Source organism: Anthonomus grandis, chromosome 15, assembly GCF_022605725.1.
Source record: "Anthonomus grandis grandis chromosome 15, icAntGran1.3, whole genome shotgun sequence".
NCBI lineage: Eukaryota > Metazoa > Arthropoda > Insecta > Coleoptera > Curculionidae > Anthonomus > Anthonomus grandis.
In genome coordinates, this window is record NC_065560.1 from 12,732,114 (window position 1) to 12,752,406 (window position 20,293).

The 20,293-nt window shown below is 32.0% G+C and overlaps 1 protein-coding gene and 1 non-coding gene across 2 annotated transcripts; one reads left to right on the plus strand and one right to left on the minus strand.

Annotated features, from left to right (window-relative positions):
- Nucleotides 1–8,444: 8,444 nt before the first annotated feature.
- Nucleotides 8,445–9,512, minus strand: LOC126745026 (dehydrodolichyl diphosphate synthase complex subunit DHDDS). The gene has a single exon (XM_050452676.1). The coding sequence runs from the start codon at nucleotides 9,399–9,401 to the stop codon at nucleotides 8,532–8,534; it is 870 nt and encodes a 289-aa protein (XP_050308633.1). The 5' UTR covers nucleotides 9,402–9,512; the 3' UTR covers nucleotides 8,445–8,531.
- A 10,567-nt stretch (nucleotides 9,513–20,079) lies between these two features.
- Trnag-ccc (transfer RNA glycine (anticodon CCC)) lies at nucleotides 20,080–20,150 on the plus strand. The gene has a single exon. It is a non-coding gene; the product is annotated as a tRNA-Gly (tRNA).
- Nucleotides 20,151–20,293: the final 143 nt, after the last annotated feature.

Below are 20,293 nucleotides of genomic sequence, written 5' to 3' on the forward strand. Positions count from 1 at the left end.
TAAGCCTCGGAATTCAATCGTTAGAACTCCTCCAAAATTACAACTAGTTGAAGATAGGATAGAACCAGTCACATCAAAAAGGTCACGCTCGGAAACTAGTCCCCAAGATGCTCAGGCAAGGAGCAAACTATACAAAGCGAATGAAAATCGCTCCAACGAGTTTGACAGGTCACGCGCATCACTCATTGCTCTATATAATAAAATTGTTTAGTGAGGCAATAGGGACCGTCTTACTGTTTTCCGAAGACGATGTCCCAAATAAAAGCGACGTAACAAATTTGAAACGGGCAGCCTTAAAAATCAATTTCTTAGTTACCAGTTTAGCCTATAAAGTAGGATCGTTGGAGAAATAAAATCAAATGATGCTGCAACAAATAGGCAATATAAACGATAATCAAAAAGAGTTTGAAGGATTATGTGAGGAACATATACCAACTCCTAAGCCCACAAATATTAAGCCGCACAGTCGACAAAAATATACAGTACGATATTGAAAACAAATCAGTCAATCGAGCAAGAGGGAGAAAAATCTGAGAAAAAATGGGTAACTCCTCCTAAAATAAATAAATATGAGACGCTAATAAAAACCAAAGAATCAAATAATTCTAGGGGAGTAATGCAGGAAATAAAAAAGAACCTTTCTGAAACCCTTGACAAGAAAGAAAAATTTAAAAATGTAAGGCACTTGAGAAATGGAGGAATAATTATTGAGTGCCTAGATGTAACTCAACAAAATGCGCTACAAATTGCACTCAGAACTCCAAGAATCTGCAAACCAAAAAATTAGAAAACACCGGTCCTATGTTTTTGATAACTGGCATTGAAAAAGGATATGACCCAGAATACTTTGTTGCAGAACTAATAGAAGAAAATCCCGGCATAAAAGTTATTTTTGGAAACGATGTAAACAACAAAATAAAAGTCATCACTAAGAAAGAATGCAGAAATAAGAATAGAGAAAATTGGGTGCTTCAAACTAAAGCTGATATCTTTAAATGGTTATGATTATAAAAATGACAACCTAAGTTTTAATTTGACTAAAGCTTATGTACAAGAATACACCAATCTAGCTATGTGCTTTAAGTGTTGTTACTTTGGTCATGTTGCTAAGTATTGTAGAGGTGAGCCATGATGCTCAAAATGCGGAGAAAAACATGAAAGTCACCAATGCCCGGAAAATACTACATTAAACTGCCCTAACTGTAAGAAGTTGAACTTACGTGACAGAATCCACTCGGCAAGAGATCCAAATTGTCCAGCTTTTTTGCAAAAATTAAACAAAATGCGACAACAAGTTAACTATTCAAGTGACAATCAACATTTTTTGGACCAAAAATAGGCTCAACTACAACTATCCCAGGTAAAACAATAAATATTAAAGGATCAGCTATTATACACCAAAATATTCACTCAATTGGAAATTCTCGGGATAGATTAAACCACCTAATTGAGGAAAACCCCGATTGCAAATTCATCTGTATAACAGAACATTGGAAGAGAAGGGATCAGCTTATCATTTTCCAGATTAGAAACTTTCATTTAGCTTCTTCCTTCTGCCGAGAGAAATGGTGGAGTAGCAGTGTATGTGGAAAAAACATGTACTTTCAAGGTTTTAAAAACTATAAACAGGTTGGCAATGGAAGAGCAGTTTGAATGTACTTGCGTCGAGTGTATTCTGGCAGGTGAACAATTTTATGTGTGTTCAGTATATAGACCTCTAAAAGGAGATATAAAAATATTTAAAAAAAATAGAAGAGTTACTTTTGTGTTTGACAGCCAGTCAAAAGAAGGTGACTTTAATATTGAACTTTTGAAACCTAATAGAGATAAACAAGAACTCTTCTCAATCATGAACTCATTTAATTTCTATCCAACAATTACAGGAAAAACTAGGTTAAATAGTTGCATCGATAATATATTTACCAATATTGATATTGCTTGTGTTCTAGTCATGACTTTGCAAACTCATATTTCAGATCATAAAGGGCAAAAAACAATTTTCTTAACCAAAAACCAGTATGCATACCCAAAACAACATAAACGATTTTTTTCTGAAGCAAACAAAACATTTTTTATTCAACAGCTAAAGTAAGGAAACTGGGCTGACGTTTTTGGTAAGGAAGATTGTGATGTAAATAGCCAATGGAGAGCTTTTATGAATATATTTGTACCAATTTTTAATCAAAGTTTTCCAAAGAAACTAATATGTAAAAAAAATAATAAAGAAGATCTATATAAATATAATGAGGAAGTTAGGGAAGTGAAGGCTAGATTAGATACTCTTTTTATTATAAAGCAACGTTTTCTTATGTATGCAGATAGATACAAAATTGTAAAAAAAGCGTATTATGATGTGTTGATAAAATGTAAATATAAAAAATATGAAAATAAGATAAGGACATCAGATAATAAAAATAAATGTATGTGGACTATATACAAAGAAGTTTCTGGGAAATTCATAAATCAAAAACAGTCTATCACTGGGCAAGCTGATCAAGCTGCCAATGATTACAACAATTTTTTGCTTAAAATAGTACCTAATCTCTTAAAAGATTTAAAACAAACAACATGGCAAACGAATAAAAAAAACAACAGCCAACCCTAGAAGCTTCTTGTTAAAGCCCATAAGCCCAAGAGAACTTTTAAGTATTCTTAAGTAAAAAATAAATTAAGCTGCGGAAATGATGATATACCAGCGAGTATTGTCAAGGTTTGCATTCCAACCATATCTCAAGTTTTTTGCCACATTTTGAACAACTTATTAAAGCATGGAATTTTCCCAGACCAATTAAAAAGTGCCCTCATCTACAAAAGCAATCTACAAAAAAAGGGCGATCCTAATGAATTTGACATATCGTGTCATGTCATAGGGTTGCCAGATATGCTAAGGGTACAAACAGTTCAACCCAACCCAAAAACATAGTGGTCAAATTCTCATCCGTAGCTAAAAGAAACGAATTTATTAATGCCGCTAAATTGAAAAGAAATCACGGGTTAAAGGCAACAGACTTAGGATTTGAACATGGCCCAAAAATATTTGTTAACGAACACCTTTCACCCTACTATAAGTAACTTCACAAGAAAGCTAGGGAATTTTGTAAAAATTCTAACTTCAAATTTTGCTGGGTGAAAGAAATGAAAGTTTTCATAAAGAGGGACGAGAACAGCAAAGCCATTAATATTATTAATGAGCACACTCTGTCTTCCGTGCTAGCATCACTATAAACTATATCTTCTAATTAGTACTTTTGTAATTTCTTGTGGCAACTTACAACTTTTTTTTTAATGACTTCGTCTCAGCAATTTTTTATTTACTACCAAAACACCAGAGGCCTTAGGACAAAGACAGTAGACTTTTATCAGTTTGCCTGCACCTGTCTATACGACTGTATCTCAATAACCGAGTCCTGGTTAAATCCCAACGTTCTGGACTCGGAGCTATTTCCTGACAACTATAACGTTTTTAGACTTGATAGGAACGCTAACATTAGTGGCAAAAGTGATGGTGGCGGTGTCTTATTGGCGATTCGTGACGTATACCACACGGAACTTGTCTCTAAGTGGTGTAATTCTAACACAATAATCGAAGACATATGGGTGAGCGTTACTATAGAGGGGGGCAGAAAATTATTTTTATGCACTATTTATATTCCACCTCATGCGGCAGTAAATAACTATCTAAACTTTTTGTCTAAACTAGAAAATATTATAAGCACTAATATTAATAGTTATTTTTTAATAATGGGTGACTTTAATCTACCTAATTTAATATGGTCACAAAAACCGAATGTTAAGGATTTATGCCACTGATCCTTGCAGCAAAGCATTTTCTGATGCTTTGTACTTTAATAATCTAAAGCAATTTAATCACGTCTTTAATGCTCGTGATAAAATTCTGGATCTTATTATTTCTAATTCTACAAAAGTTATTGTAAATAAAAGTATGGATCCATATGTGCCTGAAGATAGCCATCACATGTCTTTGGATATAAATGTTAATTTAATATCGGAGAAAAACATTATTAGTAATTCATATACCAAGTTAAAATTTAACAATGCCAATTACGACACTATCAATGAAATTATTATTTCTACTCATTGGGACAAATTATTTTTATCTAAAGATGTAAATATTAACATTGCATATTTTTATACAGTTTTAGATAACATTGTTATTAACCACATTCCTAGAATTAAGATCAATAAGGGACAATACCCTCTATAGTTTTCCAAACACACAATCAATCCAATTAAAAATAAACAAATGGCACATAAAATGTGGAAACTGTACAGAAGACAATCTGATTACGACAACTTTTCAAATTTACGCAAAACAGTAAAGACTAATATACGCAATGATTACAAAGATTATATTTATAAAACAGAAATAAACATTGTCAAAGACGTTAAATATTTCTGGTCATTTTTTCACAACAAAAAAAACACTAAAAGCTTACCAATAAAAATGAAATTTAATGATCAGGAAGCTTCGAATTGTGTTGACATTAGTGAACTCTTTTCTAAGTATTTTAGTGGAGTATTTAAACATTCTGATACACCAACTTTAATTGAGCCTAGTCAATGTCAAGAATGTTTTGTAGTTAACCATATTGATATAAATGACATTAAATCGGCACTTATATCTATGGATCCTAAAAAGGGACCTGGCCCAGACGGTTTTCCTTGATTTTTTTTGAAGTCTTGTCCTAGCTTGTGCCAGCCTTTGCAAATTTTTTATAATCAATGTTTATCCAGCGGCATTTTTCCTAATATTTGGAAAACAGCTCAAATTGTGCCAGTATTTAAATCTGGAGAAAAAACCTATGTACGGAATTACAGGCCTATTTCCCTGCTTAGTCACTTTGGTAAACTTTTTGAATATTTGCTGTTAAAACAATTATTCTTTAAGGTCAAAGAAGCTATTGATGTTAACCAACATGGCTTTTTCCAAAAAAGAGCGGTTATAACCAACTTAATACCATTTATTTAGAGTATAAACGAAAGTATGGATAGTGGTCTGGAAACTTGTGCTGTGTACACCGACTTTTCCAAGGCTTTTGATAAGGTACATCATCTTACACTTTTCGTGAAGTTGGAGAATTTCGGTGTGCACGGGGCCTTGCTCAAACTCATTAAAAGTTATCTAACAAATCGCTCTCAGTACGTTGTCGTAAATGGAGTAAAGTCTTCTTGTACAACCGTAACTTCAGGAGTACCGCAAGGTTCTCATTTGGGACCGATTTTGTTCTCCATTTTTTTAAATGACATTGGTCAATGTTTCTCTACCTGTAGATATCTTGCATATGCAGATGACCTAAAAATCTTTACAACAATTAAGAAGGTATCAGATTTTCGTGCCCTGCAATCTGATCTTGCAAATTTTGAAAGGTGCTGTACCTTAAATAAATTATTTATTAATCCAGAAAAATGTCATTCTATACTTTTTAGCAGAAAACTATCTCAGACACAAAACAAATGTGATGTCTATCTCGGGGGCACTATCCTGAAGTATTTGGAGTTTATTAAGGATTTAGGTGTGACGTTGGATTCCAGACTGCTCTTCGACGTTCATATAGAAAACATTGTTCAGAAAGCTCTAAAAAATCTAGGTTTTATAACTCGAATTACAAAGGGTTTTAGTAATCAATCATCATTAATATTATTATATAATGCGTTCGTTAAACCTACTATAGAATATGCGACAGTGGCTTGGAATCCGATGTATCACAAATATATTGACCAAATTGAAAGGGTTCAACGAAAGTTTGTAAATATATTAAATTTTCGCTTTAATAGACAGAGACATTTTTTTACTTACTATGATAACTTAAAATTTTATGGTATGAAGCCCTTAGAGAGTCGTAAAAACAATTTTGATTTAATATTGATTTATAAAATTATTAATAATTTAATAGACTGCCCTTTCTGTCTGGAAAATTTACATATCAACGTTAATTCTTATATTTTGCGTAATAGATCGACCTTTAGCATCTCAAGATATTCTTCAAACTATTTGTCTAACTCTCCATTGTTCAGATGCGCCCGTAGTTTTAATAATTTTCAAGAAACTAATTTGAATAATGATATATTTTTCTCCAGTATGGCTTCATTTAAGTTCTACCTAATTTCGTAAAGAACGACAAATATTGTCCTTTTTTTCCCTATTGTCATTATTCGTATGTATATATGCTTCTTTATTGTTTATAAGAGATACTATTAAATAAGTTAGTTATGTTTATATTGCTTGGTGTATTTGTGTGAAAATGTAATGTTTGGCAAAGCGCTTACTTGTATTTTAATTCATAAGATACTTTGTGCTTTCCTGTTATTGGATTGCTTAGTCTATCTGTAGGAGAGCCTTGTACTTAAATAAATAAATAAACTATAGACCGATCAGCCTACTTCCAAGTTTTTCAAAGCTGTTTGAGTTGACAGTTTGCAATCAGCTTCTCAGTTTTCTAAAAGAGTGCAATATTTCATCTGACAACCAACATGGATACCTTGAGGGTAGATCTACACAATCTGCCACATTTCAGTTCACTTGTGCAGTTTTGAGAAATTTGGAAGAAGGAAAGCTTTCATTGGGAATATTTTTAGATTTTTCTAAGGCATATGATTGTTTAGATAGAAATTTATTAATAAAGAAATTATTAAGTTTATTAATAAAGAAATTATACAGTTATATGGGGTGAGAAATAATTCCTTAAAATGGTTTACTTCTTATCGCAATAATAGAGTCCAACAAGTAGTGGTAGAATGCAGCAGATCAGAAATTCAGGCTAATGAAATAGGTATACCACAAGGGAGTATTTTGGGGCCTTTTTTGTTCATTGTCTTTATAAATGACTTGCCTTTTGAAATTATTAATAATAGTCAAACAGTATGTAATACTCTAACAATATGTGCAGATGACACAAATTTATTAGTGGCGTCTTCGAACATCTCTCAGCTATGCCTGAATGGAGATCTTCTGTTAAAAAAAACCAAAGATTGGTTTAATAAAGATAAGCTTATATTGAATGAACAAAAAACCCACGTTCTAATTTTTAAAACAAAACAAGGAAGTAACCCCAAAAGAAGTAACTTCAACAATATTGAGGTTGAAGTGCAAGCATCAACTGAATTTCTGGGTGTACATATTGATGAATTCTTAGACTTTTCAGATCACATTGAATATTTACAAATTAAGCTGAATAGAGTTTGTTTTTGTTTCCGTACAGTTCTAAAATGAATGGGCTAGAAGAGCCTTGTATTTTGCGAACTTTAAGTCTTCAGCTAGGTATGGCATTATTTTCTGGGCGGCCAACTCTAAGATACAAAGTGTATTTGTCATTCAAAAAAGGGTAATTAGAAATATTACAATAATGTTTGGGATGCAATACTTGGAATCATGTAGAGGTATTTTTAGATCTAAGAGAATACCAATTAACCCCTATAAACTGTTTATCTATGGACGTTGATTGAAAAGGGAACTCGCCTCTTCAATCAACGCTATGGAGAATACTAACTGTATATGCATTGTATATATTTGAAGCAGTGATGTTTTTATTTAAAAATAGAGATAAGTTTCCTACTTCTGTTGATCTTAGGTTTAATACTCGCATATGTAATATTAACTACCCTATACATAGGCTTTCATTGTTTGAAAAGAGTCCCTACTATATGTGCATAAAGTTATTTAATAAACTTCCGCATGAAATAAAAACTATAGGAAATCAAAACAGATTTAAACAAAAGGTGAAAAACTTACTACTTACTTTAGAACCGTATAGTCTGAACGATTACTTAAGTATGTAAAGTTATATATTTCAGGGAGACATTTATATTTCTAAATAAGCCTTTTTTTTGTGACGTCATTTCATTTTATTTAAGTTTTCATGTATAATGTGACTTTGTAATATGAAATAAAGAAATATTATTATTATTATGATTTTTTTGTCGTTTTAATGCAAATATTGTTTTCAATAATGTACAAAATAATATAAATTTATTGTAGCCCTCAAGATGACACATATTAGAGCTGATATTTTGATTTTTAGCAATAAAGTTTTAAACTATAATATTCAAAAACTACTAAGTTTCTGTTTACATTATCTATTTAACTTTAAGGTCTATTGGAAATTTAATCACAATTAGTATAAACCTTAGAAATTACACAATTTCTTTAGCAACAACATAGAACATAATTTTTTTCCTGTGTTCTCTAACTACCCCATAAGTTAATTAGTGTAAATATATTTAAATCTTCTGAAAAAGAAGTTTCAGTTGACATTCAATTATATAAAATTTTAAAAATATTAATTGTACCTGTAAGCTGTTATTGCCTCAAAAAAGTATATGTACTGTTGAATGAGACTAAATGCTAAAAAGACTCCATGTAGGAATCTGTATATCCAGATACGGAAATCATTTGAATAATGGGCCTAAAATATTCAAATAAACCCTTATATTTTGATTAACAATAATTTATTAAATTTAACTTATTTATACATTTGGAATGCAAAAACAATATCACTAATACTACTAAATCATTAGCTAGCATATATTTCTAATTGCCGCCATCTTCTTTCATTTAAGTCACTCACAAACTTCCTTATTCTAAAGTTTTCTTCCTGTACATTGGGATCTTCTTTCATTTGCATACTTCTTAATCCTCTCTGGTAGTAAAACACTCCCTGTAGCAAATGCCAAATATTAAATTCTGGCCATAATACTTCAGCAAAGAAAATTTGGCTATTGGCACACTGCCAGAGCAGGAAATCACTTAACCTCACTTCTCCTGAAGTTCTGATCAATAAATCTGGATTTGGACTTAAATTGGTATAAAGACAGTGGGAAATTAGGCTTTCATTTATGTCATCTACTTCGATTTTACCCTGTTTGGCTCCTTCTACAATTGTCATCATGCTGTTGGCAATTTCATCTCTGGAAGTATAAGAAAATGCCACATTCAATATAGCATTCTTATTGTCTTTGGTCATAATCATTGCTCGAGCGATAAGCTTCTTTAAGTCATCTGGAAGTAAAGTAAGATTTCCTATTACCCTTATGCAGATACCATTCTCCATAAGTTTGTCTTTTTCTTCAAATAGTCGGCTGAACTTCTCCCTGGCTAGGTCCATTAACTGATCTACTTCATCCTTAGTTCTCTTAAAATTCTCTATACTAAAAGCATAAACGGTTACTTCTTTAATTCCCAGTTCGAGGCACCAATTAAGACAATCTGATAATTTATCAAATCCTTTTGAGTGGCCCTCCGCCTTGGCTACGTGTTGCTTTTTGGCGTAACGTCGATTACCGTCCATGATAAAGGCTACATGATTAGGAATGGAGCCGCACTTTAATACGTTTATACAGAATTTTTGTATATGGCTTAAAGAGTTCTCCGATATCCAAGACATTTTTAGATATTCTTTGCTAAAAATTCTTGGTTTATTTCGTACCTGGTTTGTTTACTTTTTGTCGTTTAGAAAGAAAAAACCGTCGGACGGTCATATGATTTTGACTTTTAAATTGAGGTTAAGGTATAGAGTGTTCATTACGGGTGTGGTTCGAATTTAACTGTATTTTTGAATTCTTGGTTATAATAATAATAATAATACCATAAAACAAGCAAGCAATAATAAAAATAAAAGATTATAAATACACACAACTAAAATAAACATTAAGAATTTATTTCATATTTAGCGCTTGTGTGTTTTTAGGCTACGGCTAAGCTTGCGACCTGGTCGCTGCGACAGAAACGTTGCGATCCAGACACTGTATTGAAAAATTTTTTGATGTGGCCGCACTTATAATTCAAAGATAGAAGATGATTTACTATTAGCCATTAATGTATCGAGGTATTTCAAGAAAAAGCGAAAGAAAAAAAATACAGTATTCATTCAGTTAACACACAAAGAGTTACATGTGGTCAGTTTCACACATTGTTTAGTATTGTCAGAAATCATGAAAAAAGTTTTTTTTTATTCTTCAGAATGAGTGTAACTTCATTTGACGAAATTTGTTCTTACGTCAAAGAAGGTATACAGAGGCAAAAAACAAGATTCAATAATGTTATTTCAATTGAAAAAGGCTTGCAGTTACTTTAAGATAAGTCAATTTATTTATTATACAGGATGTTCTGTTGATCATGTTATAAACTTCTAGGGTACATAGAAAACGTCAAAAAAAAGAAAAGTTTATAGGGACATGGGTCCGGAAATGCTTCCTCAGGGAGCTAGATCTCTTGAAGATTACCTTTAAAAACTATAGTTTGCGTTTTATAGCTTCGGAACTACTTTATATTTAAAGAATTAAATCTGTGCTGTAAATAAAAAAGAACTGTCTTAATTTAAAGTTAATGTTGCACTTGATTAATGTGGTAATAAATTAACTCAAGGCATTTTTAAATGATTTTTACTGTAATATAGGATAGTTTTGTAGTGTAAAGAAAAAACAACAAATTAACAATTTTGTAAACGTAAACAAATTCTTATAACAATTGGAATTACAAGAAAAACTTAAAGTAATAATTGTTCAAAATGCCAGCCACCATGCTCGATATATCTATTGTAACGCAGCAGATTAAGGTTGACGTGGTTAAAAACATCAGGCCTGTTTGGCATTAGTTCAGCTGCAGAAATTCTAGTCACCAAATCTTCCTCTGATTCGGCTGGAGTTTTATAAACAAGATTTTTCATATGCCCTAAAGAAAAAAATCTAAAGGTCTTAGATCTGGAGAGCGCACGGCCACAGACAGAGCCTTCGCGGATAATCCAGTGCCTTCAACTCGCGAACAATAAGTGAAAAATGAGCTAGCGCTCCATCATGTTGTAGCTATAAGTTTTGTCGTATATTTAGGGGCAGATTATCTAACAGTTCTGCCAGTACATGTCTTAAAAAAATTAGATAACTGTTACTGGCTAGACGAGGAGGCAGCATAATTGGACCAATTAATCGTTCTCCAACAATGCCAGCCCACATATTGTTCGAGAACCTATGTTATATCCCCTTAAATGATTACAAAAAATGAATGAATTAAAAAAAAAAAACTCTGTCGCGGGTTTATAAGCGCGGCCACATTCAAAGATTTTTTCAAGCTTGGCCGTAGCCTTATAGCTTTATGATTCCCACACTTTGAGTTTTATTTTAGAAACATTTATTAAACAAAATTTACAAGCTATAATAATACAATCCATAAATCCTTTAAACAATAATGCTTTGGTAACAAGGAAAAAAAGTGAATTATAATCCTATGACTATAATATTTCTAAGAAATATCTACTTATATTTGCAATAAAATTGTAGCAAACTCGTATTTAAGTCTATAAGTTAGGAAAAACATGGGAACAACTAAAAGGTGATCTAAACAGACAAACAAGTTATATTTTAAAAGAGGCTCAAAAAAGGCACAATGAAGGGGTTAAAGACAAGCTCTCGACGCGATTTATCATATCTTTACAAGGTCGTCATGAAAATCACCACAAAGAAACTTACAAATAAACCGAAATCAAATTGAATCCTAAACAAGAAAGTAAGGCGAAGGTTCGGAGTTGAAGAAGCCATAAGAAAAATCACTTCACTGAAATGGAACAGAAGAATAATTGAACGGAGACCAAGAAATGAGGCCTACAAAGTACGCGACACCTCCCGTACGATGGAACTGATGCTACAAAATGCATCACACGCAACTGAATGAAGTCAGCGCAGTACTACTATGCGTGGCACAGATTACGAAAGGCTTATGTCCTGTAGTGGACGCAATAAGGACTATGTCGATGATGATAATTTATTTACTACTATTTATTTCAATTTTAAAGTCGCGCCAATATTCTAACTTGAAAAGGCCTTTCAATGGCCGAAAACTTCAGCGCCAAAAGAACGACAAAGTGATGAAATAAGTTTGATAGACGCAGAAATTCAATCAGATTCAGAATCAATGGCCACAGGAAACGCGATTGAAGGTACGAACACGCCTGACGATAGTGTGTTAGAAAACAGCTCCAGTTCAGAAGATGAAACGCAATTAGAAATAAAGAAACGGACCAAAGGACAAAGAAAAAAAGAAGTCAACAAAAAACAAAGAATGAGTGGAGGGAAATAGATTGGATTTAGGAAACCGAAAGGTCAAAACAATACTTTTCATGATACTCCACGAGAAGAAAGACGTCTAAAGCCTCGATGCAATTGCAAAGATCCCTCAAAACAGTGCCGAAAATTTACGGATGATGATAGAAAAAATATTTTTTCCAAATTTTGGTCAGAGAAGTCCTGGGAACAAAGAAAAGTGTTTGTAGCAACCATAGTAAAGGTATGTGACAGGAAAGGCCTGAAACAGAAAATTCAAGACGGTCCATACCATTGAAATACCATCTTATTTTAAGCCATGCCCACCTTCCAGTTTGTAAGTCAATGTATCTTAATACTTTAAGCTTAGGAGAATGGTCTGCAAGATCTTGGGCTTTATCGGCAAATCATGGGAGAGTAAAAGCACGTGATACCCAAGTGAAGCATCTATATATTTTTAAGGAAGATAGAGAATTTTTAGACACATTTTTAAGTAAATTAAATAAATTACCATCCCATTACTGCAGGAAGGATACAGACAGGCTTTATCTAGAGCAAAATTTTCAGTCTTGGAACGATTTGTATAAAGTTTACCAACAGGAATGTCAGACTAAATATCGTAAAGCTCTTTGTTTTAAGCTATTAAGGTAGGTTGCTACATCAATGAAGATCGCTATTTTTTCTCCTCGAAAGGATCAGTGCGATCTTTGTTTTATGTTTAAAAATGGAAACGTATCTGATGAAGACTACAATAAGCACATAGATGCAAAAAATAGGGCCAGAGCTGAGAAAGAAAAAAATTAAGCAGATGCACTATTGGAAAGATGTAGCGTTATTACAATGGATGTACAAGCTGGTAAGCTATCGCCTCAGATTGCAGCGAGTACACTGTATTACAAAACTAAATTGTGTTCTCACAATTTCACTATTTACAATTTGGCTACTAAAGAAGTAGTTTACTATTGGTATAGTGAAACTCAAGCAGATGGACAGGCCTCAACATACGCATCTTTTTTGCTTGATTTTCTTGAAGAAAAATTTCTTAGTGGTGGTGACAAAAAACCTATTATAATAATTATACTCCGATGGGTGTACTGCTCAGAATAGAAATGCGATCTTGGCCAATGCTTTATTATACCTGAGTGAAAAATATTATGATATCAAAATCACCCAAAAATTCCTTGAAAAGGGTCATACTCAAATGGAGTGTGACTCAGTGCATAGCGCAATAGAAAAGCGACTTAAAAACAAAGAAATATACTTACCTAGTGATTATTTGAGAATTACATGCGAAGACATTCGACACTATACGTGGCAAAAACGAAAGATTTCGATTTTCTTAGGGATTTTAGTAGAAAAGCCCTAATGAAATATGGGTCGATAAAACCATCAAAAACCTCGCTTGTGACGGATATTCGAGCATTAGAGTATTATGGAGGTCTTATCAAATTTAAACTGGATTTTAACGATGAATTATTTCATGAGATCTTCAATCGTCCAAATAAAATCAAAAATTTTGAGCTTATTGAATTTCCCGCCCTATATACAGAAAATAAAATAACCAAAACGAAGTATGACCATCTTCAAGCAATAAAAAAATGTATACCTCAAGATTGTTGGCCATTTTACGATAATCTGCCTTTTGATGCAAAATGATTATCTTGTTGTATCGACAATATTTTAACGAAGTTTCTATTTTCTGTGATTACAGTTTTTATTTAACAATAATAGAATATTTTTGGTTTTAATTAGAATTGAAGTTTATTTTATTTAATAATATTCTGTGTATTTTGTAAGCATAAAATTTGTTTTAGTTCCTATTATTTACTGGTTTTTCAATAAACAATGTTATGGAGTAATGAATTTCGTCTTACTGTTCTTTGTGCATTACCTCGTAAGCAACACTTTTAAAAATGCAGTGCCTTGTAACCGACATAAATGTTTCTGTAAATAAAAATTAATTCAATTAATTTGTATCGTATTATGTTTTCGTATTAATTTTAAATTTAACTTAAAAGCAAAAATGCGGAGAATTTTTTTTCCTGTATTTTAATTGATTTTTTCTTCTCTCCTGTAAAATTCTTACTTTAAGGTTTACGAGGTCCTGCCGTCCAGCCCTCGATATGGCAAACTCAACCCACGCTTGCATTCATTGAAATGAAAAACAAACAACAAACTCAAATTGTATGACAATGACAAATGATGTTCTATCAGTCAATGTCAACAACTGTCTGTCAGCTCCCTGTCAATTTTGCCAAGCAAGATGGCCGACATACGATTCCGATTTTCATAATACAAGCTTCATACATGTTAAGTATTAAATATATGGGTGACAGAATGACAGATATAAAATGGATGTGATTTATGCTTCGAGACCGTCGATTTCACTTTTTGTTTGTGATCATTTCTACTCGATTCAAATAATTTATTCATTAGAATTAATGATAACGTAAGTAGTTTTAATTTGTAAACAAGCTAAAAAAAGCGCTAAACCACTAGATAGAAAGGATTGCCACCAAACATAACATAAAACAATCCTAGATCTAGCGCAAAAAACGCCTGTTGGAAAAACTAAATAATAGCAGCAAGAATAAAAAGTAAATCGGGAAAACTAAAGTTATAAAATAAAGAGTGCCTCTATCTATGGGAGAATGAATGAAACAAAACAGATTATCTAACATACTGCGCCATCTTTCGGTCAAGCGGACAACCTCAAAACAACTACACATTTCTTCCATTCAACTTGATTTTCTGTATTGTAGGGGTTTGTAACAAAAATTATTAGAATCCCTTGGAAATTTTAGAAGATATGGGGATTATAATGGTCAAATAAAAGGTCGAGGCATGCCCTATATATGCGGTTGCTGGCAAACTATATAGGACTTATGCTGCGTTCTAGATCCGTGGCTGGCGAATTTACTATATATATGTGTTTATCAAGGCCGACCTAAAACACAGGCCAGCAGGCGGCAAGCGCGACGTCACACTATCGGCCGGTATTTGAGCTCGTATATATGGAGGGTGCACGGCTCGGTGCACGATTTATGTTTATTTTAATGCTGGTAAAATAAAATATTAAGGAAGTTTCGGTGCTAAATTTATTGTTTAGAAGCAAAGATAATTATACTAACGAATAGATAACCTACGTAAATCGCAAGCTGTGAACCGACAAGAAGACATCAATGCTTCCTTAAATAAGAATATTTTATGCGCTAACCGTGTAAGAATCGAAGCGACGTTGCCATTACTGATAACATTTTAAATTTTATTTGTTAGTGAATAATTCTCTCGCGCCGCGCCGCGCCGTATAAAGGCAGAACGAGGTATTTACAAAAATTAAGTTTTGGGAAAATGGATGTTTCAATTAATTTTTAGTTTATTCTTAACATATTGATTTAACTTATTATTAGAAACTTGTGACTATGTTTTTTGCCTTATTTATTTAGATACACTGAGATAAAGTTGCTTGGGCCTTAATATATAGTGAGGTTTTGTCGCCTGCATTATTTGCCTCTGTAAAACTACATAAAATATTACACCTACCATATTATTGCATTGAAAAAATGTGTAAAAATCGTGAAACATTGTTGGGTCATCATTTTGGTTTTGTTCGCATTAAAATTAAAATTTCTCCATTATTATTTCAACCACTAAAATTTAAAAAAAAATGCACGTGCCTAGAAAAATAAAACAATTCCAAATCTATAAAGACTTAATTTTTGGCTTTTTTTTGCATTGATTTGTCTTTGTACCGCATCGCAGAATTATTATTGATAAGGCCTTAATCTTTAAAGTTGACATTTAAAGTTAATTAGGAACAAAGTGGAGGAATATGTTTTAATATGTTTTAATAGAAAATAATTTTCACAAACATTTTAAATAACAAAATCGAAGAAACATTACTAGTACCTATATTATTTTTATGAAAAAACTTAAAAGTTATGGTTTAAAGCTAAATAAACAGGACAAAATGCCGGGTTGAATTCTGGTGCATAATTGCTTATATTTTATAACAAAAATTTGTTAATTTTAATAATATAGGTATGTACTTACATAATATATGTATATGTATATTATACTTCCTGCTTAAGTTAGGTATTCTAAAATTGGATTTTTATATACATGTAGGTAGTACATATTCACATTTTTATAACATTTATTACTAAAATCTTGGATGCGCGAATAATTAACACTTTTAGACGAAAAAAAAGAAAATAATTCTAATACTTATACTTATTTGTACATCACATACATATAATCTATATAATCTAATACACCTGTACACCCTGTATATATAATCTAATACAATAGAAATACGAATTATTTTAATTTACAGCTATATAATTGATACAGTTAAGTGTTTAAACTCAAATTGTAGGATTTTTCAGAAATATGATAATACAGAGTGTCTCAGATTAAAAAAAACATAAATTTTGATGCAATTAATGGGTATTGTTTCCTTAATTTTCTCCCTAAAAAATCCACAAACTAGTTAAAAAAATGAGGGGTTGACAAAAAAATTGCAAATAAAATATGCACATTTTTAATACAGCGTGTCCCTGGATGAACGTAGTCGAAAACCATTTACAAAAGAATTGTTTTCGAAAACAAGAAATTATAAAATCTCGCTATTTGATAGGGTTGATAGGGATGGGGGGGCATACGACTTAAATATTTGTCGTATGCTGGTGGCACTTCCGGTTATACGGGAAATTAATGCTCATTAGCTTATATTAAATTATGTCTATACAGTGTGTCCCACTTAAAGGTAAGCCACCCCTCTAAAATTTTTGTTTCTTGACCAATTTTCAAAAACTTTTTTTTCTTGGATAGATGGTCAAAAATGGCACTTATGAGCCAAGTTCGACATTTAGAGAAAGCAGGTCATGGCCTACAGTATTCAAGTTTGAAGTGCGAAAAATTGAGAAGTAGTATTAGCGATATTTATTTTTGAAAAATGGTACTGGATTATTGTTCAGGACCACTTAAAACATAAGTGTACCAAATTTGGTATAGGGTGTTGAAATAAATTGAAGTCAAATTTTTAACAGGCGCAATAACATTCTTAATCAAATACGAATAACGTTAAATAACGCCGTTTTTCCGTCCTAAAAGCGCTGTCCGCAAAATGTCTCTCACACAAGTGTTTATTTTTTAGGATTTCCAGATCCATACCAAGTAACGTTGCGTTTCCTGAAATCGGTAAATAATAAAAATACCGTTTGATGATTAATTTTTATTTCGGGTGTTGCATCGCCAAGAGGGACCTAGGAAAATATTGACTCTCCTTGTAGAGAGAAAAAATATTTAAGTTAATTAAAGAATAATAAAATCTTCTACCAACAAAATAACTTTAATTTTTTTTAATTGGTCTGTTTAGAGGTTATGTTCAAAAATCTTGATGAGTTTTTTGTCACGCTGTACTTACAGGTACTGCTCAAAGTAAAAAGCCAAATGACTACTGTATTTACTACCAATACAGTAGTCATGTATAAAATGACAAACTTATTTGACGGTCCACTAGTCAAGATAAAAAAATGTTGGTTGTTACCTATAAATACATTGCAATTAAAAAAGATAATTTTTTATATAGATTTTTAGCTATAAAGCTTAATAAAGCTCACAGAATCGGCGTGAATTGATATATATGTCAAAGGTATTTTGACTATCAAAGTAACAAGTGGTAGAGATTTAAGCTATTTAAATAAGTAAAAAATGTCTGTGCGTGACGTGCTATTTTATTGCTGTTCTATTTTATAGGCTGTAGATTTTAGTGCTCTTTAATAAATTTTAATACGTTAAAGAGGAAAGCCAATCCCTATAAAAAATAACATGGGATTTCCTGTGTCCCACTTAGCAATGGCAACACTAAGTATACAAAACTGCATGAGCACAAAAAACCGATGGCGCGCAAAAGAGAAATTCTATCAAAAATATTTATATCAACGATCCCATCCTCAAACTTCCCCAAAATCGCTTTACAATTTTAGATTACAATTTATCTTTCTAATTTTTGAGTTTGTATACTTTAAAGTTGGTCAAGATTAGAAGATTCAGTATAATAAAATAAAATAATATATTTTTCGCCTTCACTCAAAAAGTTCACTTTATTGACTTTTACAGAAGAGGCAGTAAAATAATTAATAGGGAGTAAAATGATGAAGTTTACTACACGAGCTTTAGCAGTAATTTTAAAACGCCTATTTTACTCTAATAAATAACTATTATTATTTGTTATGGTACTATTTTTAAGGTTTTATTTAAAAGTAATTATTGTTTTGGAATTTGAATATTTAAACCGGTGTTATATATTTTTATTCTTTAAATTTAATTTTCAGTATTCAAAATTTAACTTTGTACATCACCTCATAGTGTTGCCACCTCACACATTTTTCATTTACCTAAAAGTCAGAAAATTATAGTTTTTGGTTAACTGTAATTTTCATTGCCGAATAGTTCCCAATTAAAACTTGAGATAGATATAGATTGTAGGTGATGTTCATTTCACAGGTATTCAGCTGTAACTTTGCGTAAAAATACACGTATTTATACCTGGCTCTTCTAGGAGCCACAGTTGAAAAAGACTCATGAAACGAACTTTAGGTACAAGGTGTTCCATTTAAGAGGAAAAACGGCATATTTTTTACTTTTTCCGTATATTTACAAAATTGAAGATAGCCAATCGACGTATTTTAACTCTGAGAATTTAAAAATCGTAATAAGAAAACAATGTCGTTAGTCTTTTTTGTTTTTTACGGAATTGTTTTCTTATTACGATTTTCAAATTTTCCGAGTTAAAATACGTCGATTGGCTATCTTCAATTTTGTAAATATACTGGGAAAGTCAAAAAATATGCCATTTTTCCTCTTAAATGGAACACCCTGTACTTACTTACTAAGGCACTGTTAAGGTTGAGTATGTTTATAGAACTCTAGGACTTATCGCAATTTAAAATCCAACGTTCGCAAATACTTGGATTTTTATAAGGAAATTTAATCATCTTTAACGTAGGATTCTCTCTTCTAGTTCGCCTACAGTCATAATATTGGCATACATTGCCCGACATTATGTATTACAGAACCAGTGATAAAATTTTAAAAAAATAACACAATTATTTGTAAATAAGTTTTGTCAAAAATCGACGGAGAGCTTTGCCGGTGTTGATAACCTGTATCGATATGTCCGTCACAAGAGCGAATAACAAAAATAATATTGTGTTGCTCAGCCGAGTCGCAGCCGCCAAATTAAATTTTGCAACACAGCCAAGCGATCGGCCAGATTTCAACGCGTAATTTCACCGATGGATCCTCGCTCGAAAAGCGGGGATTCTTTTAGGTGGTCAAAAAATTTACATGGGATGGATTTTCTATAGTTTACTATTATTTTCTTTGTTAGAAGTAAACAGCTAATTGTAGCAGCATCTTGGGAAATGATTTAACGTAAATAAAATTATTAAATTTATTAAAAAATAATAAATAGTAATTATGTATAATATCTACACATTTATAAAAAATCAAAAAAAGAACATTTTCAAAAAGAAAAAATTCAGCTGATCGGCACTTGTTGCAACAAGATCGTAATACAGGTATGTGGCGTTCGTCCGCGGCCGCCGCCGTTGAGCGCCTCTAATTCCCCTTCCTCGTTGTCTCAATAGACTGTTATTTTGACGTCATGTCGCGAGAGAGATAGCGATCTATGCGGGCCTGTGTTTTAGTTCGGCCTTGTGTTTTATATTATAATTGAAGAAACATAAACACAGTTTAATATGATATGACATGAATATCCCTATAAACCTAATCATCATTCTTTTAAAACAAACTAAAAATAAATATTTTGTCTACTTAAAAAAATCCGTCCAGTGGAACTTAAACTTCCTTCCACATCCTTTTATGTATTTTTCTTTCTCATCCTTTCTACTATTAATAAAGTAATTCACGTAACATTTTTATTAAAATATAGATGTATTATTAAAAAAATATCGATTTTATCAAAGAAACAATATTACCGACTTCTCGAGAGTAAAACATATAGCACTGCTGGTGTAGTGGTATCATGCAAGATTCCCATTCTTGCGACCCGGGTTCGATTCCCGGGCAGTGCAGAACTTTTTTAATTTTCTCCAAATATTTTTTTACTTGCAACCATTACATCACGTGACCATTCATTAGACGTTTTAAGCAAAAGTCACGTGGAACCAGATTCGCAGTAACTAACTCCTAGTGCCTGAAGATTCTATTCAGTCAT